At 45.1% G+C, this 27,940-nt stretch overlaps 1 protein-coding gene across 4 annotated transcripts; it reads right to left on the bottom strand.

Annotated features, from left to right (window-relative positions):
* Window positions 1-1,352: 1,352 nt before the first annotated feature.
* On the bottom strand, window positions 1,353-26,816 carry LOC109579146 (SLAM family member 5-like). Of its 4 annotated transcripts, none has more exons than XR_002183785.2 (8): window positions 26,446-26,691; window positions 23,974-24,086; window positions 19,824-20,201; window positions 16,809-17,105; window positions 14,903-15,037; window positions 14,616-14,701; window positions 13,872-14,344; window positions 1,353-8,242 (listed from the first exon to the last, which is right to left on the bottom strand). XR_002183785.2 is itself a non-coding variant. In XM_070784229.1 (8 exons), exons 3-8 carry the CDS (start codon window positions 24,044-24,046, stop codon window positions 14,252-14,254), a joined length of 1,062 nt encoding a protein of 353 aa, XP_070640330.1. In that variant the 5' UTR covers window positions 24,047-24,086; window positions 26,446-26,634; window positions 26,727-26,816; the 3' UTR covers window positions 1,353-14,251. The 4 variants fall into 4 exon arrangements, 2 of the variants coding, with proteins under 2 accessions (XP_070640330.1, XP_019844225.2); XR_011565283.1 differs by having other exon boundaries at window positions 1,353-12,968; XM_070784229.1 differs by adding an exon at window positions 26,727-26,816 and having other exon boundaries at window positions 1,353-14,344; window positions 26,446-26,634.
* Window positions 26,817-27,940: the final 1,124 nt, after the last annotated feature.

Here is a 27,940-nt window from a genome sequence, read left to right on the forward strand (position 1 = left end):
GCCTTTATTTTAGAAAGGAGGCCTCAGCAGCCATGCCAAACATGCAGGTGGTATTTGCATGACATAAGGAATAATGAACTGCTAGGTGTGAAGGATAGGCCTGGAACCTGTGAGAGTCTGTTTTTCCAGGAAGCCTTGGGATGCAAGCAGCAATTGCCATATATTGCTCTAATGGCACATAGCATGAGGTCAGCAGAGGACAATTTACATCAATAATTCACGGGCAACTTTTGGCCATGGGGCTCCAGAGACTCTTAGAGACCTGCAGGAAGTTTGATAGTCTCTACAGTGAAGGAGAGTCTGGGGACACTAATAGGAGTGCCTGTCGTATTGTGATTTGGACAGACTCTAGAGCCATTTCTTGTAAGGGGTCACATACAGAGTGGGCTGCTTTGTGAGTAAGAACAGAAATGGGCTTCAGAAAATTTGTAAACACATTATACATTGCTTTCAGAACCAAAAATGCCTAAAAGATGTTGGGCTTTTTTTAATGTCATGAGTGCTGAAAGGGTCAATTGTTGTTTCTTGATTGTGTAGGGGTGGAGCAACCCTTGACTTCCTAAATAATTTTGAGAAACTTAACCAAAGTGGAAGGATCTTACACTGTGTGGAGCAATGGTCCAACTCTTTGTGAGTTCCTTTGTGAGGATCTGTAGGTCCCGAATGAGTGTGTCAAATGAGTTAGTATTCTCCCTTCTGGGCATATATCTAAAAGCTTTGGAATCAGGATCTTGAAGAGATATCTGAACTCCCATAATTGTTGTAGCATTATTCTCAATAACCAAAATATGGAGACAACTCAAATATCCACCAATAGGTAAATAAATAAAGGAAATGTGAATACTTATTTTTAAGGCTGGAGTATTATTAAGCCTTAAAAAAGGATGAAATCCTACTACTTGGAATAACATGGATGCACCTGTAAGGCACTATGCTCAATGAAATAAGCCAGGCACAGAATGACATATACTGCATGTTCTGGGCTTCCCTGGTGGCTTCAGACGGTAAAGAATCCACCTGCAATGCAGGAGACTTGGGTTCAGTTTCTGGGTTGGGAAGATCCCCTGGAGAAGGGAATGGCTACCCACTCCAATATTCTTGCCTGAAGAATTCCATGGACAAATGAGCCTAGTGGGCTATAGTCCGCAAAGAGTCAGACACAACTGAGCAAGTAACACTTTTTTACTTTCACATAGAGTTGCACAAGATGAATATGTTCCAGAGACCTGTTGTAAAATGGAGTGCCTATAATTAACAATAAGGTAAATTTTGTTAAGAGGATAAATATCTCATGTTAAACATTATTATGCACATACATACCTATATGCACACCCTAAAAGGACACAAGAAACTTGCAGAAGTGATGAAAATGTTTATTGCCTGGGCTGTGGTGAAGATAACAAAAGTGTATACATGCGTTCAAACTCACCTATTTGTATTTATTGATTACATATAGTTTCTCATATCAATTATACCTCAGTAAAGCTGGAATGAGGAGTCAAACATCAAAAATGGAATCATACTCTTTATCACATGGAAGCTTGAATGCCCCCTGTCCCTTCTTAACCCAAAGAAGGCTCTGGCTGCTCCTCAATGTGGGCTCTGACAGAAAATTTCCAGCTAGAAGTCATGTATGTACCCTTCCTCGGGTATGTACCCTTCCTCAGTCATGTAAATGCAGCGTCAACAGGGTCTTTCAGGACCTAGATTAATCAGAAAGGTGCTTTTCCCATGCTTGAAAAAAGGAAAAGTCAGTTGCTGAAAGGTGGGACAAAACCAGGGTCTACGGTGGCAGACGCGCGAGTGGGCCTCCTTAGCCTCCTGGCTGTGCCACACTCTGGGGAGTGGCCATGTGTGGATGGTGGTTTCTCAGGCATCTGGGAATGGCTATAGCAATGACTTCTTAGGGAGTTGCAAGTGAGTGTGTCCAAGGGATTGGTTTTTCTCCCCACTGTAGTGAAGCGCTCTGGAGCAGCTGCCCAGGAGCCTCTGCTTCCACCCCTATGCCTCATCCTTGGCATTGAGGGACAGTCTTGCCATCCTCCCCTCCCCCACAGACTGTGAGAAAATCATGAGCACCTTCAGACCACCTTTGCCGCTTCACCTTCCTACTCCTGTCCTTGACAGTGAGACCTAGACTTCTAACCCAGGTGACTCTGTGATCACTGACTGGGGTTGCTGTGACACTGCCTACCACAGCCAGAACCTCCTCTGCTTCAGGCCTGCTGCTTTCCCACATCTGCCATGTTGGGACAAGGGCTGGGGAGCAGTGGGAGCAGGAAGAGCTTTCACTTGGAAGGCCCTGGTCTGATTTGTACGAGGAGGAGGGCACACAAGTGCCTTGAGAAGGGCAGCCACTTCTCATGACTCAGAGTCACTCATGGCTGCAACAGAACTTGCACCTTCCTCTGCACACTGGAAGGAGTCCCTCAGCAGACAGAATGCCTCACCTGGAATGTCAACATATGGAACTGGGATAGGCTGACTTGGATTTCTTTTCCTCAAGACATTGGAGATTCTAATATACTCAGAATCCTGTGGATACATAATAGAGGGAGTTGAAGCTCAGAGAGGGTTAGTGTGGACTTCTGTCCCCTCCTGTTACTGATATGTGAGCACTGCATCCTGAGACCAGTTGGTCTGGTTGTGTCATGACTAGTTTGGAAGGGCCCTTCCCATGCAGCAAATCTCATGCATCTCTTCTCAGTCTACCCCTCAAGGACCTATGTCAGGCTGTTCACCTCGTATTGAGGGCATGCTCTGTGGGGAGTATGATGAAAAAACAGATAAAACTGCCTCCCGGGCTAGACAAACAGCAGGAAGATGTGGGATGTGGACAAGAACAGACATTAAGGAAGAGCCTTAAATTTGGAACGAGGCTGACCTGAATAGTCCAGGTAGAAAAGGGCGCTATGCTGACCCCACTGATGTAGGTCTTGAAGATGACCCCTTTGGGTCATATCAAGAGGAGCTGAAGGGACTAAAATGCTTCAACCTGAAGAAGCAGGCCACAAGACACCTTCCTCATGAAGTCTTTGCCGATTGCACCAGCCAGAAGTGACCTCTCCCTCTTCTGAACTTCTTTGTATATTTTTTCTTACATTAAAGTTTCAGGTATTTTAGCTTTATAATGACATAGCTCCATATTAGATCTCTACCCATCAGTGTGAATGTGATTCTCTAGGGTATGGTTCCCCAGGGATTTTTGAGCCTTAGGTCTAGAGACCTTTCAGATCTAAATTTTTAAGCCCAACTGTACTGAAGGCTCCCTTTGAATGTCTCAAAGTCATCACACACTCAATCAGTTCAAAACTGAGCACCTAAGCCTGATCTTCCTTGAGTGTCTCCTACCCTAGCAAATGATGCGTCCTTACTATCACCCTTGACATCTTTTTCTACCTCAACTCCATAGCCAACTGATCAGTGAGTCTTCTCAATTTTACTTTCTAAATATCTGTTAAATACATTAATTTTATTTTTGTCCTTTATCTGTTTTTTTCCACAGTATTTCCACTTCCTCTCTCTCCCTTATGTCTGTTAATTCTTCAAAATGTTTATTTTGTACTATAGGCTTGATTCCTTTCTTAATCTCTTTGAACAGGTGAAGTGAAGTCACTCAGTCATGTCCGACTCTTTGTGACCCCATGGACTGTAGCCCACCAGGCTCCTCCATCCATGGAATTTTCTAGGCAAGAGTACTGGAGTGGGTTGCCATTTCCTTCTCCAGGGGATCTAGTCCACACATATACCCTGGTGAGGAAGTCTCCCCATAAAACAGTTTAGTATTTTCCCCAGCTTGAGTCTTTGTAAGTTTTGCCTATTTTTTTTTATTTTTTTAATTTAATTTAATTTAATTTTTTTAACTTTACAATATTGTATTGGTTTTGCCATATATCAACATGAATCTGCCACAGGTATACACATGTTCCCCATCCTGAACCCTCCTCCCTCCCCGTACCATCCCTCTGGGTCATCCCAGTGCACCAGCCCCAAGCACCCAGTGTCATGCATCGAACCTGGACTGGCGACGTTGTCTCTGGTTGTAAGAATTCACTTCCATCCCCGTGCATAATGCAAGCCTGGATTCCAAATTCTCACATTACTCTCATAGAACAGGGCAAGTTTCAGTCCACATACTGGTCCCCCAGAACAAAAGACACACACTCTCTTACACTAATTCTCCCAACTTCTCATGTAACTTTTCACAGCATCCCTACAAGTTCAAGGCCACACTAATATTTCATCCCCACTTACAGACGTATAACTTTGGCCTCTAAGGTATATTTCTGAGTCTGATAACCCCTTGGGACACAAGAATTTCTAATTCCACTCAGCTCTTCAACACTGAATTCCTTCTTGTTTCTGAATTTAAGTAGCATAATTTAAACATTTTAATTACATTTAATCAAGTCTGGGGCTTCCCTTGTGGTTCAGCTGGTAAAGAATCCTTTTGCAATGTGGGAGACCTGGGTTCGACCCTTGGGTTGGGAAAATCCCCTGGAGAAGGGAAAGGCTATCCACTCCAGTATTCTGGCCTAGAGAATTCCATGGACTATATAGTCCATGGGGTCGCAAAGTGTTGGACACAAGTGAGCTACTTTCACTTTTCAATCAAGTTTGGCTGTGTGGTTAGAGTTTAAGGAGAAGCTCCTGAGTTAATGTATCTTATTCTCTGGAGAATTCCGAAGTTTAATCATTGTTCCTTACACCCTCCAACATAGGGCTGAGACAGTCATTGCTTCAGGCAGAGGCCAGAACTCCACTGAGGATGCAAATCTCTGTTCATCCTTTGACTTCCAAAATAGGCAAGAGCCATATTTTATTGATAGAACAAAAGAGACTTGTGTGCTCCAAAATCAGACAGTAGACTAAGAAAAGAGAGTTCATTTGGCAAGTCACAAACTTAAAAGATGCCAGGTAAGACATCAGAGTGGTTTTATACATATATCTGGAAGTAAGTAAATGTTAAAAACGCATTAAGGATGAACCTATAATTAAAAATTAAAAGGAATGTGGTATGTCATTCCCTAGGGGCTCAACAGAAAGTGAGGAGCAAGTCAGGTGATAGGAACTCCAGATAAGAGGAGCAGGAATGCAAATCAGAAGCAGCATGGGTCCACTTCTTTGATAGGATAGTACTTCCTCCTAGGGATTCATGTTTAGTAAATTGAGCCTCATGTGTTTGGGCAATAAAGGGCTTCTCTAGAAGCACTACAAGGTCCCTTTAGCTTGTGTTCCATGTTGGGGAGGTTCAGATGTTCTCAAGGTTTCTTATAAGGGAGATGAGGTGCTGAGAAGGGGCCATAGGCCAGAAAGTGCCTGAGTTCAGAATAAGAAAGGTCAGAGTACAGGGGCCTCACTCCAGAGGAGACTGTGGCAGGAACCAAGGTCATCACCAGTGTTACCCACACTTGCCCCAGACAAGCAGGAGTAGCCACATCTACAGAAAATGCAGCAGAAGTAGAATGAGACCCAGACCAGGGCAAAGTTCCCTGGCAAAGGCCCACAAGGATCAGAGAGAACAGCCAAATAAACTGAGCTCTCTCCCCAACTCCGCAGGCACAGGGAAGCAGTGAGGAACAGTAAGGAGGGTGGTGGTTGACTCTTCCTATTGTGGCAATCAAGCTCTTGGGTTCTCTGGGTGTGACAGCATTTAGGTTGCTGGTTGTTCCTCTCACAGGGCATTTTCATAAGTCCCTTGGATGCCTCTCCTCTCCCATGCTGGGGATCTCACCTACCCTGTCATAGGTGACACTCTCAGGACAGCCACCTATGTCATTCTCTTTGGTTCTTGTGTTGGCTGGTCTGTTTCCATAGGCTCTCTTTGTTGGGAACCTATTGCCTCTCCAGATGCCCTTCTTGTCACAGTTCTTTTAAGACCCTACTTCTAGTCGATTAAAAGCATGTTCATTTAGCTCATCAATGTGTTTGCAGTTTCTTTCCAATTAGAAACCAACACCTGAATACTGCAGGCTGTTTCTACAGCATCTCATCCCTTCATTTTCTCAGGTGTAAATCAGACACCTGTCCAGTGCATCCCCAAACTGCAGGGAACACACATCCAGCTCTTAGAATGGTCTCACTGAAGCCTCTGTCACCATGTGGAGGTGAGAGGCAGGTACCCCTCAGATTAAAAGGGGACTTACGCAGCACAGCTCTCTCCAAAGCCATTCTCTTCCCCTTTATCTCCAAATCCTAACCTTATGTCTTCAGTTTGGTTGAGAGAGGGTTAAGAATCTCAAATGAGTTTTCAGAACCTTCTTTAAAAATTCTACAGATGAAAAAAGTATATGCCTAAGAAGTTTCATTACACTGTCCAAGTGCTAGAGAGATTGTGAAGGTTCTTTTTTTTTTTTTTTTTAAACTTTACATAATTGTATTAGTTTTGCCAAATATCAAAATGAATCCGCCACTGGTATACACGTGTTCCCCATCCTGAACCCTCCTCCCTCCTCCCTCCCCATACCATCCCTCTGGGTCGTCCCAGTGCTCTAGCCCCAAGCATCCAGTATCGTGCATCGAACCTGGACTGGCATCTCGTTTCATACATGATATTTTACATGTTTCAATGCCATTCTCCCAAATCTTTTATTTGTTAATATAAATGTATTTTCCCCATTGGTTGGATGGTATCACTGATTCAATGGACATGAACCTGGGCAAACTCCAGGAGATGGTGGGAGACAGGGAAGCCTGGCATGCTGCAGTTAGTCCATGGGGTCATGAAGAGTCAGACATGACTTGGTGACTGAACAACAACAACAAATTTCCCCATATGTTATTTTATTAATTTTTTTTAATATTTATGTATTTGGCTATGCCAGGTCCTGGTTGCAGCATGTGGGCTCTTTAGTTGTGGCATGTGGGATCTAGTTCCCTGAGCAGGGTCAAACCTGGACCCCTTGCATTGGGAGTGCAGAGTCTAAGCAACTAGAGCACCAGGAAAGTCCCATAAAGTTTCTGAAAATGCATGTGGAGGGCAAACATGTGATTTCAGCTGTGTGTGGTGACAGTTGGGGGGTACCACAGATGAAAAAGAGCTGACAGACTGGCTGTCCACACTTCTCTAAACTGAGATTTGGTACTGCTTTCTCATTATATAATTTTGAAAACTATTTCACGTCTCTAAGGCCTCAGTTTCTTTAGCTGTGAAAAGCCCTGTCTTCCCAGTTGACTGCGCAGAACGGCATGATATTGGGTGAGTAACAGTCTCTCCAAATACAATAATAAGCTTTTGTTCCCTCTTGCCCCTTTCCCAGATCCTGGCTGAGTAACAGTCCATCACAACAGGCTGGTGCAATGGTCACCCTGCACCACAGGGCCACAGAGGACCTGAAGATGACTTGGATAATCAAGGGCTCCCCAGGGAGCTGGAGCAGAAGAACCTGGGACCAAGCTCTGAGTCTGCCCCTGAGCCAGCCCCAACTCCAGTCTCACCTGTGTGGTCAGTGACCATGTGGACCAGAAAACTGCCACCTTGGGGAGCTCTGTTTGGGATCAAAAGCATGCCGAGCAAAGTGAGTGTGCCCACACTTAGATTAATTTTATCAATTCATATTTTTCTAGAAAGTATCCATTTAATGAAGATTTAAAATTAAATAGACAGTAATTAAGAACTACATTCTCTTAAGAGTTTCTCTAGTTATTATTGTTGCTTTGCTGTTTTAAATGTGAAATCTTGCTGAAAGGGTAAGTGATAAATTAGGTGACGCTTCCAGCCTTGAGAGCCACGGGATCCCACTAACCAGTTTGTTGGGTGAAAAGCAAAAGCAATTCGGTGGCTCATCTAGTGACAAATGGTGTATTGAGGGAGTATCTTCACCCTCCACATCCTCAACTACAATTTGGAAATGAGAAATAGGATGGGTATTTTAGAGGGATTATTTTTTACTTTTAGAGATTAAATAAAACACTATATATCTGGATCACAGGACAGATACAGCAATTCCCATTGATATCAAGGAAAGTCTTATTCTTACATATGCCCATAACCAAAAAATGTCAATCAGAAGGATGGTTAATAAGAAATGGGGCATAAAGAGAGATGGATGACAGAAGCAAACAAAATGTTCCATCAGGCTGGCAGGAGAATTCCATGCCCTGGGCGCTTAGGTCCTACCATGAAGATGAAGAGCTCAGATGAGAAGGCCTTTGGAATCCACACCAGCAGCATCTGCTCACCTGCCCCAAGTCAGTGCTCCCCAAGTAGTCCAGTGGTACCTCGGCTTCCAGTGTGGCCTATCTTTGGGAAGAGGATGACTTGGTCAGGCTAACAGGAATACCCATCTGAGTTAGCAAGTATACTTCCCACTGTAAATTAATAAATAAACTTTCTTGTTTTGTTTAACCAGGGTCATTTCACATCTATTATCAAGAGTTTGCACCCACAAGGCAAAAGGGTGAAATGGAGATTCTGGGTTTTGGCTCAGGACCTACATGTCAGACTCTGAACCTTGGTGAACACATTGAAGTGCAACTGATCTTTGAATCGTATGGGTTTGAACTGCTAGGTCCATAGGTACACGGTGATTTTCTTCAATAAATGTGTACAACAGTACACATGATCTGTGGTTGCTTGAACCAGTGGATGTGGAACTGTGAATACAGAGGTGTGACTATAAAGTTCTATGGTGAATTTTTGACTGTTCAGGGAGTGGGAGCCCCCTATGTTGCTCAAGAGTCAACTGTAATGACAAACTGTAGGGTTTTGTCATTCATTCATTCCTTAGCTCAATCTATTAGAAACAAAAGGCACATTGAGAAACACTTTGGAAAACACATTCACAGACTTTCTTTGCCATGTACATTCCCATTTGAATTTCATGAAGACTTCATGTAGGCCCAAGGTTTCAGTTCTCAAACCTGATCAAACATCTAATGAGTATTTCAAAATATAAGTGCACTGGGATGACCCAGAGGGATGGGATGGGGAGGGAGGTGGGAGGGTGTTGGGGAGGGAGGAGGGAGGGGAGGTTCAGGATGAGGGAAAAAATAAAAAATAAAATATAAGTGGTGCCCAGTTTCAGGATACAGTCCAAGCATCTGTTCATTAAAGTTCTCTAGTTGATTTAATGAACATCCTGGGTTGTGAGCAATACATGGGGAGTGTCCATTTGGATAAAAAAATCAGACCAAAATGTTTGCTTTGCCTGAACTATATAGACTGATGTAGACCTGTTAGGGGTTATTTCAATAAAGATCCTGAAGCCGTAAATCAATAAAATAGAAGTGGAAATAAGCATAAGTTCGTTAGCTGGTTTAGATGATAAAGTTCTTGTTGGCATATATGCAGCTTTATCTATCTGAAGCATTTCTTATCATGTCACTTCACTGTTCAAAAATTTTAATAGATAATTTTTTTAGTTAGTGTTGTAAAGAAACTAATGATATAGAAAAGGAGACAGACCACAGAAGTTAGCTACTGTTAAATTCTTGACATACTAACTGTTGGAACACTTCATCCCCACATAAACATATTTTTATATATTTATAATGTAGGCTAATACCATGCATATTCCATAACTAATTGACTATTTCATGGGAAACTTTCCATTCAAATATATAAGGATATAATTAACTCTTCTTAGTACACAAATAGTATTCCATCATATGGAGAAAATATACTTTATTTCACCAGTATTTAGTGGTCAAGAGCTTCAGAATCCAACTCCAAGATTCCAGTTCCAGCTCTGCCATCTATTAGTTATGTGACTTGAGTAAATTCATTGATTTACCAGTGTAGCCATTTCCTGGGAATAATAATGGTATTTGCATTACAGGATGGCAGTTTATATTTTGAGGCCTCAATATGTACTATCTACAGCCCAGAATAACTAACTTACCCTGTTACACTAGCTATGGAGAAAAATAGCACATGGAGAAGGGAGGAGGTCACCAGAAAGAGTTTGCAGTTTTATATAGGGAGGTCAGTGTAGGTCTTACTGAGAAGTTTGCATCTATAAAAAGACTTGAAGGAGGTCAGGGAATGAGACATCGATACCTAGAAGGAGAGAATTCTAGAGAGGAAGGAGCATGCATGGAGTATTGAAGGACTGGCAGGAAGCCCAGTATCTGTTAGTGGATTAAGGAAGGAGAGGTGTGAGGGAGAGGAGGCCAGCTGATACAAAATCTTCCAGATAAAGTGGAAGTTTTGAGCAACAAGGAATGTGATGCAACTTAGGTTTTGAAAAGATTCATCTGGATGACATTATGAAAATAGACATTAAAGGATTAAGGATAAAAGTGGGAGACTCTGAGGCCACTATAATAATCCAAGTGAGAAATGATGATGAAATTGGACCAGGGAGGTGATAAGAGGCATTTTGTTATAAACATATTTTTTCATATAGATATACAAAAATAAGTATTCAACTATATATAGAATGTGGAGCTATCAGTATTTTCTGAGAGTGAAAAAGAAATGAAAATGAAGAAAAAAGAAGGAAGTCAAGGATGACACCCAAGTTTTATGGCCAGAACAAAGGGAAGGACTGAGGTGACATTTGGAGGGATAGGAAACTGTAGGAAGCATGTTTGGGGAGTCTGAGTTTAACCATGTCAAGATGGAGATGTCTGTTATACATGCAAGCAGAAATGTCAAGTAAACAGTTGGATATTCACACTGGAGTTCAGGGGACAGATTACGTCTCTAAGTCCTTTTTACCAGATAAGGTCATATAGTCACAAGATTACTGCATGGCCAGAGCATCAAACAGAAATGAGTGTAGACAGTGAAGCGAGGTGGTCTGGGTATGAACCTTGGTTATTCCAAAATTTAGAGGTTGGAAAGATACTGATAAAGAAAACTACAGAGCAACCACCCAGTAAGTAGAAAATAGCAAAGTGAAAACAATATTTCCAGGAAATATATATCCACTGTGGCTGAGAACTTATGGGAAATGAGGATTGAGAATTGACCACTAAATTTAACAATGTGGAGTTCCCTGGTGACTGGAAAAAAAGCAGACTCAATGGAGACATAGGGTCATTGCATAACAAGAAAGAATTCAAGAGAGAAAGAAATTTCTTCAAATAAGGTCAATATGCTCATGAAAACATGTTCAGCATGAATCATTTGAGAAATGTAATTCAGAACCACAATGAGATACCACTTCATCAGCACTGGGATGGATACAATCTAAAAATAACAAGAGTTGGCCATAAAGCGGAGAAATTCTCACACACTGCTAGTGGAACTGCAAAAATGGTGGTGGAAGATGGGGATGAAAGAAGTGGAGAATGGAGTACAGGAAGATTTATGAGGGATAGCACAGTGGAATTTGGTAACTGATTGGGTGTCCAGAATGACAGAGAAAGGAATCAAAATGAGTGAAATTATTATCGCCTATATAACTGATCGTGCCTATAAGTGATCATGCCTATATAACTTACACTCATGAGAACTTCTGTAAAATACTTAGTATCTCTGGATTTTAATTTTTCATTTGTACATTGGAGATTTCAGCATCACACAGTTCTTGAATGAAATTATGAATAATAATGGAAAGGGAAGCTGACTTGAGAACAGAGATGCTGAAATCCACAACACACCTTGTATAAGAGGAAGGAACTCCCATAAGACCCAAGAAGAAGCAGCTCTGCTTCAAATGTCTCCTCTGAACCAGAGCACAGGGCCTGTTATTGCATGTCTCCCACCCACATCTCCCACTCCATTGTCCTCTTAAGGAACAACTCCCCTTTTACCCACCAACTGCTCCACTCATCATCAGGATGAACTCATTCAAGTTGAGGCACTTGAGTCAGAACCAGGAAACTTGGAAGAGGAACAAATGGAAGATACTCTTTTCTGAATACTCTAGGATTCCAAGAACTTCATTGACCATGTGGCAAAGGAAAAGATACAAATGCTGGAGTTACCTAGGTTTGAATTTAACAATTTGCTCTGCTACCAACTATTTTGGGATATTAGTTGCTTGTCCTACAAAATAGGAATAGTAATTGCAACCCCATGGACTGTAGCCTACCAGGCTCCTCCATCCATGGGATTTTCCAGGCAAGAATACTGGAGTGGGTTGCCATTTCCTTCTCTAGGGGATCTTCCTGACACAGAGATTGAACCCAGATCTCCCACATTGTAGGCAGACACTTTACCATCTGAGCCACTAGGGAAGTCCAGGAATAAATAGTAATATCTACTCTAAAAGAGTCATATCAATGTATGGCAAAACCAATACAATATTGTAAAGTAATTAGCCTCCAAAAAAATAATAAATAAATAAAAATTTAAAAATAAGAGAGTTCTTATAAGAAGAAATAATATTTATAAAATTCATGGGACAAAAGCTGGTTCAATATAGGCTTGGAATGTTGAGTTCCCTTCTTTTTTCTTTTTTGTCTTATGCTTTGGGAATCGAGGTGGGTGGGAGGGGGGGTCAATGGATGGTCACATCTCACACTGCTTCTGGACTGATGGCACTGATATCAGCCATGACCGGTCACCTAGGATTCCAGTGAGAGAAGTCATCTTTTTCCCTCTCAGCCTGCTGTTCAGCCTGACAATAAACAGGCTGGAAACAGCCTTATTAAGGAAACTCTGCTTCTTCCTCATCCAGCAGGATCCTAGCATTGCTTCTTATTGCTCAAGATTTTAGTTCAGAACTTTTCTTTCTGAGGTCAGAAATGAAGAAGCTGAGATTGCTAAGCTGGGTGGGAAACCAAGAGATTCAAGAATGCAGGCCAGAAGACAAAAGGATCATAGTACCAGAGTGAGTTCATCTCCAACTCAAGAGCTGGAATGGAAGGCAGGAGACAGAGGCTTTGAGGAGAGGACGACCCCCAGGAAGAGTAGAAGATCCCATACAATACAGTGCAGGTGACATCAGGTCCTCAAGCAATCCTGATTAGGCAGGATTGTTGGGGTTCATCACGTCCATCTTTGCTTCCTTGTGGACTTACTACCAGAAACACCTTCGGTAGATGCTGTGCTCTGAGATCAATCTGCTGAGTTCCTGTGGTAGTTGAGAGGAAGAATAGCTCAGACAATTCACAAAGAGAGATGCTTGTCTCTTTGGCACTGGCCTCCTAAAGCCATGACACCCTCCTGAGGGAGCTCTAGGTGATGCAGGCAGGGAAAACTGATGACCAACCCAAGTCAAACTATGGCAGCCAAATTGGGTATGTCAATTGTGTCCAAAAAAGTTAGATGTGGGAGAGACCATTTCCAAATCTTTGGGTACATGTAGACCATGTGGCCTGGAAGGGGGTCTAGGATTGGGTGGAATGCTAGGATTCCAACAGGCAGGGACAGGAGTAAGGGGCAGGGAGGGAGCCATCATTTCAGGCAGAAGTATGTGAGTGACCAAACAGGAGGCTGACTAGGATCTGAGGCCAGCAGGTTGTGGGGGATGAGGGTCAGCAGAAGAGGCAGGAGAGGGCTGGTTCACACCTTCTCACAAGCTTCACTTCTCACAGCAGGTTCATTAGAGAACGTGTGTGTGTATTGGGGAGGGGGTAACACACTGCACTTCCATTCTAATGACTGCCACACTAGACAGGAATGCCCTGAAGCTGCTTTTCTAAGGACTCAAATCCCAACCTAGGTGCTTGAAGGGCCAGAAACTGTACACATTCTACCCACTCCACAGGAGGTGGATTTGAGGTCCACGAGCTGAAGCTGAGGTTAGTTAGTACTAGTGATCAGGAACAAGGGCTGGACCACTGTATAAAGTGCACTGGCTATCCCCCCATCACACATACCAACAAATAGATACACACACAAGTACATTGCCCGACATACAACTTTTGCCCTACATAAGGGGCAAAGGAAACCTCAGGCCAGTCTTTTATAAGCTCCCACCTACCCATGCTGCCTCCACAGACGCCCAACTCAGCACCCAGCACCAAAGCCTAACCTTGTCCTCTGTAGTCTGGTCAACTGTCTCCACGCCTGGGCTTGAGTGCTGAGAAAGATACACATCAACCGCACAGCAGAGGCTGTGGGGATTATCATGTGCAGGAAGGTCCTCTTTGAGAAGTTTCAGGAGAAAAGGGGCTAGGCGCTGGGTCAGTGATGGAAGAAGAGCTCTCATCCTGCAGGGTGAGGATCTTGAGTGGGAAGACAGCTGGGGAAGTCGACACAGGTTGTGAGAAGGCCACATGCACACAGGGACTTAAGGGCGGGAGGGTCACGGGGCAGCTGGAGCTGGACCAGAGCTGGGAGACGCAGATGTCTTCAGGAATCAAGCGCCGAGTGGAGGTGTCCTAGTAGTTCCGATTCTTCTGCTTTCTCCAATTAAAGTATCTTCATGGCCTCCCTTTCTGGCTTGCAGACCTCACTGTAGACAGTACTAGACGCCTTTTCTTCTAAATGTTGTTTATCAACACCCTAGGAATTGAAGTCAGAGAGTTTCTAAAAAAGATGAGAGAGGTCCTAGAGTGACCCAGAAGGAAGCTGTGCTGTTGACAAGAAATGCATGTGAATTCCCCCAAAGTGGCCAGCACTACACTGGCCCCAAGTTTTAAATTTTCTTAGTAAATACCACTGACGATCTTGAAAGAGTCAGAGACAGATGGGCCAGGAACAGCAGATGACTGGGTTGACAGACCCAGGAGATAGACCCACTAGATCCCAGACTGGGCTCAGCTCCCATTCTCACCTTGTGTGCGGCAGACTCCTGCTGGCTCAGCTCCGCATAGTGGAGGCCACCATCATTGTCCCTCTGATCCTCCTGAACTTCTACACCTGTGTCATACACAGAGTGGAGCTTGAACCTCAGCCTTGAAAGCATATAATTTCCCCCATGGCAATGAACCCAAAGCCAAGCCCACACCCACCTTCCCCTTCTGCATTGATATTCCTTGAGCAGCAAAATGCAGGAGGAAGGCAACCAAGGGTTCAGGGCAGGAGGGGGGACCTGGGGCAAGAAGTAGAAATGCAACCTGCCTCTTCCAGTCGTCATCTTCCTCTTCTTCACACAGGTCTTCCAAAGGAACAGTCCAATTACGCAGATCAACAGGATAATCACGACAGTCCCTATGATGCCTGACAGGGTCTTATCATCATTGTTTCCAGGTGAATCTGTTTTCCTCACACAGAAAGAATAAAGAAAGTTAATGCAAACAGAACTTGAGACACCCGTTGCTGAGGAAAGATACAGAAGAACAAGTGGAGAGGTCTGAAGCTAAAGAGGAAGGGGAAAGGCAGTATCATTAACTCAAGGTCCTGAGCTTCTGCTTGATGCCAGGGACACTGAGATAAACAATACAGGTCACCCTGGGGGAGATGGAGAAAATACCAAAGTCTTCCAGCTAGAGAGACAGCAGTGCAGTATAAGTTAACACCTTGTACACTGGTCTTCATGGAGGGCCTCCCAGAGGAGGTGATGCATAAACTTCACCTCTGAGGGAGGAGTAGGAGTTTACCAGAAATTCAGGCTGGGCACAGCTTTCCAGAAAGGAGACATAGCTATGTCAAATCTGTAGCCCTGAGGGTTGCAATCATTCCCGATCAGCAGGCAGGAGAGGGACAAGACAAGGACAAGCAGGGTGACGATGATCAGAGAGAAGAGAGCCTCTATCCAGAGGGTCTTATGGGTCATGCTGAGTGTTGAACTTTATCTGAGACTCCAGAATGGAACAAAGGGAAAGGTATCATGAGATTTTAAGTGATGCTGACATATCAGCTCCCACCAGCAGCTCATGGGGGATGGGTTAGAGGGGCTAGACTGCACACAGGATACCAGGTCATTTATTCACTCAGTGAAATACTGAGTGTGAATAGTGCCAGAAGCTTTGTTTGGCATAAGAATTCAAAGGAAAACAAGACATGTCCTTTGCCCTTAAGGTGTTCCAAGCTATGGAAAAGACAAACCCATCAATAGCATTGCTATTCAGTGTGGGGTGGCCATGGACTGTGCCTTAAAGCAGATGATGCCTGAGGCAAGATGGTTACAGCAGCTGCAGTGCCTGTGCAACATGAGATTGAGGCATCTTTTGTTCAAACTTGATTCATAACAGAACTATAACCAAGTGCAGGACATTGGTTATATGCCTGTGACCTGAGGGAAATCCTTCAATAGGAATAAGCAAGGAACTCTTGATTTGGGAGGTTTGATGTGGAAACAGCATTTCCAGAGGCTCAGAAGCTTGCAACTTCAGGACACATTCGGGGAAGCCAAGCAAACAATTCAGTGTGAAGTGTGTGAGGTAAGGAACATGGGCAGAGGAGCTTTGCAGCCCTGAATTCTGCAGGGAATCCCTGGGTCAGACTCCTACAGATGATATAGACCAATCACAAAATCCAGTTGTTTTTCAAAAGACTACAGTGGATGACACACTATGGATAATGGATGAGGTAGGAGAAGGGCTAGAAAGCTATTGCCCTGGGCCAGACCTGACACTGCCCTGCAGCATCTGGGAGGGAAGGAGTGTGCAGAGGGCAACAGGCAGGCAGGTGCAGGCAGCAGGGAGCATGGGTCAGGGGAGGGGTGAGCCCTCAGGGACATACATCTCTAGGGAATGCTTTTGCTGCTGCAGCCCCAGCTCTCTTGGTCTCCCCCACACCACACCTGCTCTACCTCCAGGGCCAGCTGGAACTGAGAGTTGCTCATCTGGAGGTGAACTGACTTGATTTGCATCAAAAACAAATTCCTTTTTTCTTGGGGAAAAAGAGGGGGTAGAGAGGCAGGCATGGACTTGAGAGACAGTTAATGCAGACATGAGCTGACTATACCTCCCAGGCTCCTGAAAGGGGTGACCTGGTAGGAAGGTGGTGCTAATAACATGGTGGGGAGAAAAGCCCAGAGCCCCTAGTTCTCAGAGTGCCTCTCCCTTCTGACAGGTGCACTCACCAGAGACACAGACTTCTCCAAGGCCTAAGGTGGCAGTTTTCTGGTCCACCTGGTTGCTGACCATACAGGTCAAGCTGCCACTGGGCTGGCTCACAGGCAGGCACAGAGTCAGGTTCCAGGACTTGGAGGGTAGTTCTGATGTCACTCTCTGCTCCAGCTCCCTGGGAAGGTCCTTGATCTCCCAGGTCACCTTCAGGTCCTTTGTATCCCCTGGGGCTGTGCACTCCAGAGTGGCATTGCACCAGCCTGGTGTGAAGGATGCTGACTTGACAAGGATCTTAGGAACGGGTACAGTTTCTGGGAAAGGAGGGACAAAAGAAAGGAGCTCACATGATTGGAGAACATTCCAGTCTGTGCATTCTCATCCATTATCTAACTGAAACCCTGGCATTCTCCCTTTAATGATAGTGAATGCATTATATAGATAAACAGAATTTGCCCAGTATTTAATACATAGCAAATGACAATAAAGAGGGGAGCCACTGAATTAAGCCATATGTGATTTCACTAGATTGTGTGCATGTTGAGGAAGCGTTAAACATCTCCAACAAGAAAATAAAGCCTGATCCCACCTTCCCAAGACCAATTATTTCTAAGAAAATGGGGCTCCTTCTAGACATGGAGGACGTCTCAGACAGAAGGGCTAATCACAGATCAGGAACTTGGCCTCTTCTTCTGCTCAGATAATGCCTGGGATTTTATAGCCTGTAGAGAAGAAGACGCCTGGTCAGAGCTGGGAGCCCAGAGAAAGGTTCTGTGCTCCGAATAGTGGAGACATGTGTGGGAGACGCGGTGGCAGTGTCAACTACAGATTGGCACTTGCTGTCTCCCTCTACAAGGGTCAAATCATGTGCTGCTGTAGCTGCTGACTGTCACACCCCCCTGGAGGAGTTCAGGGTGGAGAGAAGAGATGAGGCAGTCTGTGCTGGTGTGGGAGAGAGGGGACTGGCAGGACATGTCTTCAGATAGCTCGATATTTTCAGGAGCCTATTTTATGAGCCAAATTCTGGTATCTCATGATATCTAGAAAATCACTAAAATCCTTCTTGGTGGTGACTACTCCTGGTGACTAGAAAAAGCTTCTGGAGACTAGTATAAAACTTCTGGGAAAAAAAATGTTCGTATTGCTTATAGTCCTCCTTCACCAGGGTCACATATACACTGACATTTCCCTCTCACTGGAGCAGTTTCTCAGAGCTATCTGGGGTGCTGTCTCCTAGGCTGCCATCCTCATATTGCTCCAAATAAAAACTTAATTCATAGCTCAAACGTTGTGCATTTTTTTAAGTCTATAGTAGCAACTAGGAGAATCCCAGGGACGGGGGAGTCTCATGGGTTGCCGTCTCTGGGGTTGCACAGAGTTGGACACGACTGAAGCGACTTAGCAGCAGCAGCAGCAACTAGGAATCGTAAGTCTGAGTCTGGTTAGAACATGCCACTGAACTTGAGAAGTGACACACTGATAAGTGTGACACTGATAAGTGTCACAGGGGGACCTAAAGCAGCAATAGTCACTCTCTCACAGCAGATATTTTCTTATGAAGGCAGGGACTTTCGGGAAAGAAAGTGTTGGCTAAGTGAGGCTCTCTGGAAGTGCTCCCGTGTAACCACTCTCCTACATCTACCCCAGGCTTCTAGAGCTGGATTGCTGGAGTCTTTGTGAGTGAGGCTGGCCTTGGACTGGCACTGAGTTAAAGGGGAAGAGGCACTGACTACACATGAATTTCTGGATTATGGTAGGTGAATCAGTTCAGTTCAGTCGCTCAGTCGTGTCCGACTCTTTGCGACCCCATGAATCAAAGCATGCCAGGCCTCCCTGTCCATCACCAACTCCCAGAGTTCACCTCCTGGAGTTCACTCAGACTCATGTCCATTGAGTCAGTGATGCCATCTAGTCATCTCATCCTTTGTCGTCCCCTTCTCCTCCTGACCCCAATCTCTCCCAGCATGAGTCTTTTCCAATGAGTCAACTCTTTGCATGAGGTGGCCAAAGTATTGGAGTTTCAGCTTCAGCATCAGTCCTTCCAAAGAACACCCAGGGCTGATCTCCTTTAGAATGGACTGGTTGGATCTCCTTGCAGTCCAAGGGACTCTCAAGAGTCTTCTCCAACACCACAGTTCAAAAGCATCAATTCTTCGGTGCTCAGCCTTCTTCACAGTCCAACTCTCACATCCATACATGACCACTGGAAAAACCATAGCCTTGACTAGATGGACCTTTGTTGGCAAAGTAATATCTCTGCTGGTAGGTGAATAATGGGCCCCAATACTTCCATGTCCAATCCTCAGAACCTATGACTATGATAGGTTACAGGGCAAAGTGGAATTAAGGTAAAAGAATTAAGGTGCTAATCAGCTGGCTTCAAAATAAGGAGATTGTTCTGATTACCTGGTTGGGACCAATGCAATCACAGGGGTCCTTAGAAATGGAAGAAAGAAGAGTAAGGGGGTCAAAGGTGTTAGAATGTAAGAAGAATTGGTCCCACTATTGCCAGCTTTGAAGGTAGAGGAAGGTGGTCATAGCCAAGTGACGCAAGCAACCACTAGAAGTGGGAAATACAAGTAAATGAGTTTTCTTCTGGGGCCTCTATAGAGGAACACAGTCCTGCCAACAACTCAACTTCGGCCCAGTGAGACCTATGTCTGACTTCTGACCTAGAGCCTAGTAAGATAGAAGATTTGTGCTGTGCTCAGGCTCCAAATGAAAGCAGCATTATAGCAGCAACAGATAAGCAATACACACATTAAATAAACCTAGACATATAAAGAACAACAATTCCTATGGCAATATAATTTCCCAAAATTTCCATTCTCCTCTCCCAAAATTCTAAAGTGGTTTTATCCCTGGAGTGAATCTCAACTCCTCTCACCATTTGCAGTAAACCCACTTACCCTAATTCAAGGGAGAAAATAGTCTGAACGCTGATGTCTGGAAGGGATCCTGAAAAATGGGGCCTAGCTGACACTCCTAGCTCAAAAGAAGGAGGGAAGCCATGGTGAGGAGGTGTCGCTTACCATAGACAGTGAGGAGGAAAACCTGGTTTAATTCTATTCCTCTAGTGAAGCTGGCTCGAGCCCGGTACTGCCCACTGTCCTCTAGGGTCAGGTTATCAATCCTCAGGAACAGGATGTTAGGCACATGGACCCTGTGCTGGTACTTGTCCTGGAGGCTGACCCAGGTTGGGGTGTCTGCCCCACGGCGGACTCGCAGCATGACGCTGTAGTTTAACTCAGGGCCAAAGCCCCATGAGACCTCCTCTGGGTCAGCTTTTTGATTCTTGGTCACATGAAACAACACAGAACCTCCTCGGATCCTCGGCAGGGTAACAAGTCCAGAATCCTGAACTCCAGGACCAGGTGCTGCAGAATTCTCGACCCCAGTGCAGCAGACACCTAGGGCACAGGTAGGACACAGGAACCACAATTTTTTTTTTTCAGTAACAATAAATGAGAAAACTACATAACCTACATTTTAAATGAAATTCATCCAATATACTCCCTTGATTCTTAGGAGGCAGCCTAGTAAAGTGGATTTAAGCAATTTTAGAATTAAATCCTGGTTCTAGGGAATTGTTACCTTGAGGAGGTAACTTAAATTTTCTAATTTGGAGTTTCCCCACCTACCTCATAAATTGAATGGGATCATGGAGCTTCCCTGATAGCTCAGTTGGTAAAGAATCTGCCTGCAACGCAGGAGACCTGGGTTCGATCCCTGGGTTGGGAAGATCCCCTGGAGAAGGGAAAGGCTCCCCATTCCAGTATTCTGGTCTGGAGAATTCCATAGACTGTATAGTCCATGGGGTCACAAAGAGTCAGACACAACTGAGTGATTTCCACTTTCACCTTCATGTATCAAAAAAACCTAGCAGATTTTCTGTCAATACCAAATGCATAACTGTAGGATTAGCTTCTTAATTGTTGTCCCCTTGTGTTCACATCCTTTTGTAATGCCCTCCCCTGGTGAGTGGGATACATCTAGTGATTGGCTTCCAAGGAATAGACTAGAGCAGACATGATGGATGTCACTCAGTGATACTAGGTTATACAAGACTGTGACTTCCCTCTTGCTTACACACACATCCTCTCTTTCACACTCTCTCTCTCTTGCTCACTCTGAGGAATCCAGCTGCCATGTTGTCAGCTGCCTAAAGAGGGGCCCACATGACAAGAAACTGAGGGAGCCTCTGGCCAATATCTAGAGAGGAACTGGGACCCTCAGCCCAACAGCCACAGGAACTGCTTCCCAGCAGCAATCTCTTGAGAGATCTTGGAATCATAGCTTGCCCAGTGGACCATGGGCTGATGCAGCCCCAGCCCCAGCTAAGACTCTAACTTCAGTCTGGGAGACCTTGAGTCAGAGGACCTAGCTGATCCAACCCTAAGCCCTGACCCACAGAAACTGTGAGACTGAGATTATACCCAGTGGTGTTTAAGGTACTACGTTTTGTGGCGATTTGTTACACAGCAATAGATACCTAACACAAATATGAAGACTGCTATCCTTCCTGCTCTTTCCAGGCAGTGCAGTAGTCAGGAAACTACAGGCTGTGCTGTGTAACAGTTACAATACCTCAGGGTCTTCAAATAAGGGGAGTCTATAGTCCCCACCACAGGTCCCATGAGAAAGTGAGGGAGAGGCCCTGTCATTCATGGAGGAAACTCCAGCTTCTTGTAGCTGCACCCATGGAACTCACAGCATCTTCATAGGCTCCCAGCCCCACAGCAGGAGGGGAGAGAGGAGAATCACACAGGGGTTTCACTGAAACTGTCCACAAGTAGCGTGCTCTCTGCTCATGTTTTTCAACCAGCACTCGTGACAAGTCCCTGGCTACCTGCAAAGGACTAGAATATGAGGGGGAGAGCAAGTGATCATTTAAAGAGCTCTACTGTCCCTGCCACCAAGACAACACTTCCCAATCAGTCCCTGCCAGGCCACAGTGGGCCTTCCTCAGGCACTTTCCTGGAGAGCTGTGACCAGTGGGCACATTTGCTGCAGGGCCACCACCTCCTGAGCCCACCTTCCCTCTTCAGACATAGGCCCAAGGGACCTGATATCCTCTACCCTTTCTGGGGATGAAGTAGGACAGAACAGGATGAGGGAAAGTCCCTTACCCTGAAAAGATGATCAATCTGCTTCTTCCAGCAGGTCAGGATGCACCTGCTGGTCTAAGTTCCTCTCTAGATGTTGGCCAGAGGCTCCCTCAGTTTCTTGTCAGCCTTCCACAGTTCCAGTCCTCTTTCCAATTCAATAAATTCTCACCATTTCAGACCTGTCTCCCTCTGGCTATACTTATTCTCATTTCTGGCTCTCACTGGAAGCAGAGAATAACTCATGACAGTGTTCATATGCCTAAGGATTTCAGATATTTCTTTGTATTCATTTACTCAGTCATCTTCTCCAGGTCAGGCCTTAGGGGACATCTATCCAGGGCTCCCCCACCCCGGCACAGAGCAGGAGACTCCCCAGGGGGTGAACCTGTCCTGGGTCACACAGGGCAGAGCCACACCTGGCACCGGGGCTGCCCACTCCCAGCCCAGGGCTTCTCCCCTGCAGGAGCTCCCACCAGCTCTCCACCTGTCCCTGACCTCCCCAGGAGCTCCCCTTCCAGCACTACTGTCTGATCACCAGGGTCTGAGAAGCTCCTGAAGGCTCATCCTCCAACTTTCCTGTCCTGAGAAAGGGGAGGCAAGTACTTAGAGGGGTTTAGCAGGGCAGGGACTTCTGGCCAGCTGAGGGTTAACCAGCAGCCTGTCCAAACTCCATACTTGCTGGAAAAACAGGAACCAGAGAGAGAGGAAGCTCAGCCCTGAGAGGCAGGGAGAATCTACCCGGGGCAGATGGTGAGCTGAGCTATGAGGAAGGCAGAAGAAGACTTGGAAAGAGAAGGAAGGGAGTGAGAGATGTGATCTCCAAAAGATCTAATCCTGAAGAAGAAAATAAAGCCAGTTAGAGTGTGGTTACAAACAAGATAGAGTTTATTTAAATAATATAAAATTTAATAGTTGTGAATCAATTTACAATTTTGTCCATTTTCCCTCTCTTTCTTTTATGTAATCTTCCAATCACAGAGCCTATGGAGAAAACTCTAAATAACATAACTTATTTTCAAGTTAAATAAAATTGAAGGGAAGAGAAGAGAAGCTCTATATTTTACTGTTACCTTATAAAGTTACATTACTGAAAAGGAGGTAAGGTTTTACAAAGCTCATTCTTAATTCAAGACATCTGTTTATAAAGTCTATAATTCATTAAATTTCATACAGTTCCTGAAAGTTCATTTAGTGGCTGGAATACTGAAAAATAATTTTTTTAAAACTTTAATTAAAAATAAAAGCTTAAACAATTAAAGCTTTCCAACTTTCTCCAGAATTCATAATTCCTTGGGCATTAGTGTTTACTCATTAATTTTTAATTTTCTCACACATAATCAGATAGTCCCCAGGAAGTCACGTATATAATTTGGGTTTTGTCCAGTCTGTAGCTCACTTTTCACTTAACTCTGCATAGTTTTCTATGTCTCTTTCCCTTCTTTCCTCCTCTAGTTCACTCACTTAAGAGCCCACATTACCAGTCTACTCTTCCCTTAGTTTCGTCATATTCTTACAACAGGTGGTATACAGAAACCCTTAAATTTGAGAGGCTGCTGTTCCTTTTACAAAAGCAGAATTTCATTTCATTGTATTTAACATCCTGCATCTTGCCTAAGAAATCAAGACTACAGTTGCTTTCTCCATCTCAGACACAGGGTTCTAGTCAACCTCTTCCTCCACAGGGCAGCTGCACAGACTGTCAGGTTCCCTCTGAGTTGTTCCCCAGCCCGTCCAAGGCAAAGAGCCAGCTTCTTAGCCTCTTCCCCTCTCTGCAGGCAGCTCCTGGTTCACCCAGCTTCACATTTCTGCTGCAGAGACAGACTTACCTTCCTAGAAATGTTTTCCTTAATGTAGTGAAGGCTGCCTGAGCTCAGGTGTCTCAGACTCACCACAACAAGAAGATTATTTTGTTCTTCTTTTCACCCCAGGTCTCTAAACCAAAGGCTCTGCATTTGCTAAATAATGGCAGAGATGTTTTGTCTTTTTGTTCACCAAGGACATAGGACATGGAAAGAGCACCCTGCCTCCCTGCTCCCCCCAGAGGCCCTCCCTCCCAGGAGCCCGGATCACTCACTGAGGAGGAAGCTGGTGAATCCTAGGAGCCTGGAGGCCCCGCAGAGGCGGGGGTCTTCTGAGCAGGGCCCCATCACAGGCTGCCTGCCAGCCTGTGAGGCCGCAGAGAAGCATCTAGGAAGAGAAGAAAGAGAGGAGGAGTGTCATTCAAAGGACACTCCTGTTTTCTCCACCCTTAGGGCGGGGCTAACATGTTTTAGTTCATGGGATTGCAAAGAGTCGGACATGACTGAGCGAATGAACTGAACTGAACTGAACATGTTCTAAATGGATAGCCCACCAGCCTGTACTAAACCACTTGGAGGTTTCCTATTAATTTCACCAGCACCTACATTAAGACCTCAGCAAACAGTTGCAGAGTAAATGTATAAACAACTCCACTGTATTGCAGATACCCCAACCCTGTGATCATATCACTCTGATAAACTCTGGAAAAAAATTTCCCAACATATCAGCCACTGTCCCATTCCACTATGCGGCCTCAAGCAAGTCACCTGAGTCCACTCTGTGCTTTCGGAAACTGCTCTGCTGCATCTCAGACAAGAGAATATCCAATACTGCTCTATTTCCTCCAACCCCATCTAGTTAGGGGGGAATGAATCCTTTGGTCAGAAACTTCTGTAAGGAGTTAAAATCCAGGCAACTCGCCCTCTGGTCACTGTAGGGGTGATGAGGAGAGCAAGCCTCATATTTTTCCTCTACTCTTGGAAGTACTGTGAGGACTGTGTGGATCTGCTCCAGGGCTGGGGAGGGAGGAGGAGCCTAGAGAAACAGCAAAGCAGTTACAGGCCAGGGTCACTGGGAGAGAGCCAGACAACAAATATTCCAACATTCCATGCTGGCAGAACACCAGGGACTTTTTCAAAATCCAGATATCTAAGGTCAATTCAACATGTCAGCCAGCTAGCCTGTGTAGCTGGAAAGCTGAATCTTTATCAACACCCCCAACTTGTCTAGGTCTTACTACAAATTTCAAATTTATAGATTTATGAAAGACAGATATCATTACAATTATCCTCCTGTTTGGCACATGTGGAAACAGGATCCAATGAATTTAGTGAATAAACCGAAGGTTGGAAAGTCAACACGTAGTATAGCGCGGCCTGGGACCAGGTCCCTGCACTTTCAGTCCACTGGCCTTTAGAGACCCAAGTCCGTCTCAGTGCAATGAATCTCATACACAAGATGGTTTCAGCCCTTGAGAAGTCACATGATGGGGGAGGGAGACCTAGCCTGGCCCAGGGCAGAACCTCACCTTCCTTACATCATTCCAGGCAGGAAAACTAAGACGCATGGCTGCATCTCAGCAGCCTCTGAGATCAAGGCAGCCCTTGACCAATCACTGTTACCTCCGCTTGCACTCAGTGCGTCACAAACAGCCCAACCCAAACCTGCAAAGGCTGGTCTGAGAAACCGCAGTTGGTCAGTCTCCCAGGTCTGGCCCTCATTGTCTGTGACCTGCAGGCTAGTGGACCCTGCCCTTCTTCCCTGGGCAGTGAACGCTGTCCTCCTAGGGTGCCTCATGGTCCAGATTTCACAAGGTCTTTTCATCTCTGTAGGGAAAGACCAAACTAGCCAAGATGGAAGTGATCAGGCTGTCTTGCCACACAGCCTTTTGCCCCATATTTTGTAAATACATGATTATGTAACAGTTGAGATCACTTATAGTGCTGTGCATGCACATCACAATGTACCTGCTTGGCCACAGCCCACTTTTGTTCCGTAAGCTTATGCTATGTCCACTGGATCAACCATGAGAGGAAAGACTATAGTGTGTCTGCTGCTATGGCTGCTATGCCAGTCAAGAGAGAATAAATGTGTCTACAGTTCCTATGACTCTTTGAGTTTTCTTGCAGCTTCCCCACTCATGCTTTGCCTACCCTGGGTTCAGCGAACAGTGAGATACAGAGAAACAGTCTCAACATCCTTTCTATCAGTCACACCAAGTACATTAACCTTTTAAACCTGAAGAAGCCCCACCCACCCCCCCGGTGGAGAGGTTGCTCTCACCCTGTGCTTGCGCCCAGCTCCTGGGAGGGCTGCCATCCAACCTGTTTGTCCATGACTCTCACCCCAGCCACAACATTCAGCTTCTTTTTGTTGGGCTTCCTTTACCTCTAAGATTCCCTAGTGATTCTTGGCTGGACTGGTTGCCAGCATCTCTCTTCTGTCCAGGAGGAGAGGACAGACCACGGTACCCAGAACAACCATCTTCCCACAACAGGCATTTGGACCACATTAATCTACCTCACAGGGAAGAGGTGGGCTCCTCAGATTTATGTGCCCCTGAGAACATGCCCACAGGATTTTGAAACCCACAGAGGGAAGGAGAGTCCCAGTATATGCAGATAACTGGGAAAAACATTCCCATTTTAGGGGTCAAACCTCATCCTTTACTGGCCTAAGAACTCCATCAGCCTCCCGCCTGCACACCTGCCCACTCCATGGAGTAAGACCCTTCCCTCCCACTTACTGTCAAATGCCTCCTGATCATTCCGGATGCAGCTTGGATGGTGTCCTGGGAGTCTCCCCATCCTGCCCAAGATGAAATTAGGTCTTCTTGCCACTGGGCTCCCACAGCAGTTCAGCAGGACATTGGTACTTGTGATATAACCAGGCAACACTTGTTCTTGCTCTTTCCTTGAGATACAGAATGCAGTTCCTGTGAACAGAGGTGGCAAGGAGATCCCACTCTCAGTCTGGTGCCAATGATGAATCAGCAGCTGAGAGTGGGTGCCCTATTTATTGACTCACCCTGATCCCAGCCCTCCTGTGAGGACCTGGGGGTCATATGTGCTCTTGAACAAGACAGGCAGCTTTCAGCTAAGCAGCCCATGGCACCTGTGACAGGTTTCCAGTAAGCAAATATTTACTAAGCACACCTGTGTCTCTCAGCACTGCCACAGTCTTCTTTCTGTCCACGTCACCATCTGCTGAAGTCCCTGGAACCTGAGACAGCTTTACAGGCAGCATGACCTCACCCAGCATCTTCCTTCTGACAGACACTTGGCCCCCGAGGACTCTGGGTGCTGTGTTCTGTGAGAAAAATGAAGGCAAGCTCCTCCTTGGCCATGTTTTCACAGACCTGTTCTAGTGGTGCTGAAAATGCATCCCAAGAACATCCACCCCTCATGAGGATAATCTGTAATTCCACAGTGCTATCCTCAGAAATTCAAGTCTGAAAACTAAATTCTTACAGTATTCAAGAACCACCAAACTCTTGGAGACACACTCATGTTGACAAAATTAAAACAATGGTGACCTATAAAGTGGAATGCCAAGTTATTGTAATAAAAATCTGGGGCTAGGTTCCCTTCCCATAAACAGGCTCTCTCCCCAGCAATAAGGAGGTTTGCTGGGCACAGACCCCACAATGTTCATGGTAGGGGCTTCTTTCTCCCTCATTTTGAAACTTCCTGATCCAGCTAAAAACACTTTTCTGTGGGCAGATTTCTGTGACCCCAATTCTTTTAATGAGAACAGTATGGGAAAAGGGAAAGAGTAATTTCACAGTGGATAAGCCTGAAGAACACTCCCTGAATTCAGCCAGGTGATGAAGGTCAGTACACGCTGTGGTGTATCATGGTGATTGTATGTACCCTTGATATGATGCAATGAAAATAGCACTTTCTTCTGTGGTCATCCTCCCCAAATCCCAAACCCCCTAGTCTAATTATGAGAGAAATACTGGAAACTTCCTAATTGAGGGATACTCCATCGAACGCCCAACCAGGGCTCCTCAAAACTGTCATGAGAAAAAAGAACAGCCGAGAAACAGTCACAGCCCAGAGGAGCCCAAGGAGACATGGTGATTAAATACAAGATGATGTCCTGAATGAGATCCTGAAACAAAAGAGATCATTGGATAAAATGGAGAACATCTGAGTAAAGTATGAACTTTTCTTTAAAACATATCAATTTTAGTTTATTAAAAGAAACAAATGTTAGGAGTATAAGGTGCTGATAAT

Source organism: Bos indicus, chromosome 3, assembly GCF_029378745.1.
Source record: "Bos indicus isolate NIAB-ARS_2022 breed Sahiwal x Tharparkar chromosome 3, NIAB-ARS_B.indTharparkar_mat_pri_1.0, whole genome shotgun sequence".
Lineage (NCBI taxonomy): Eukaryota > Metazoa > Chordata > Mammalia > Artiodactyla > Bovidae > Bos > Bos indicus.

Coding starts and splice junctions, on each gene's coding strand:
- LOC109579146 (XM_070784229.1), bottom strand. CDS start 24,046: ATGGGGCCCTGCTCAGAAGACCCCCGCCTCTGCGGGGCCTCCAGGCTC. Junction 20,202..23,973: donor ATTCACCAGCTTCCTCCTCA/GTGAGTGATCCG, acceptor CCTGTGCCCTAG/GTGTCTGCTGCACTGGGGTC. Junction 14,702..14,902: donor GAAGATGACGACTGGAAGAG/GCAGGTTGCATT, acceptor TGTATGACACAG/GTGTAGAAGTTCAGGAGGAT.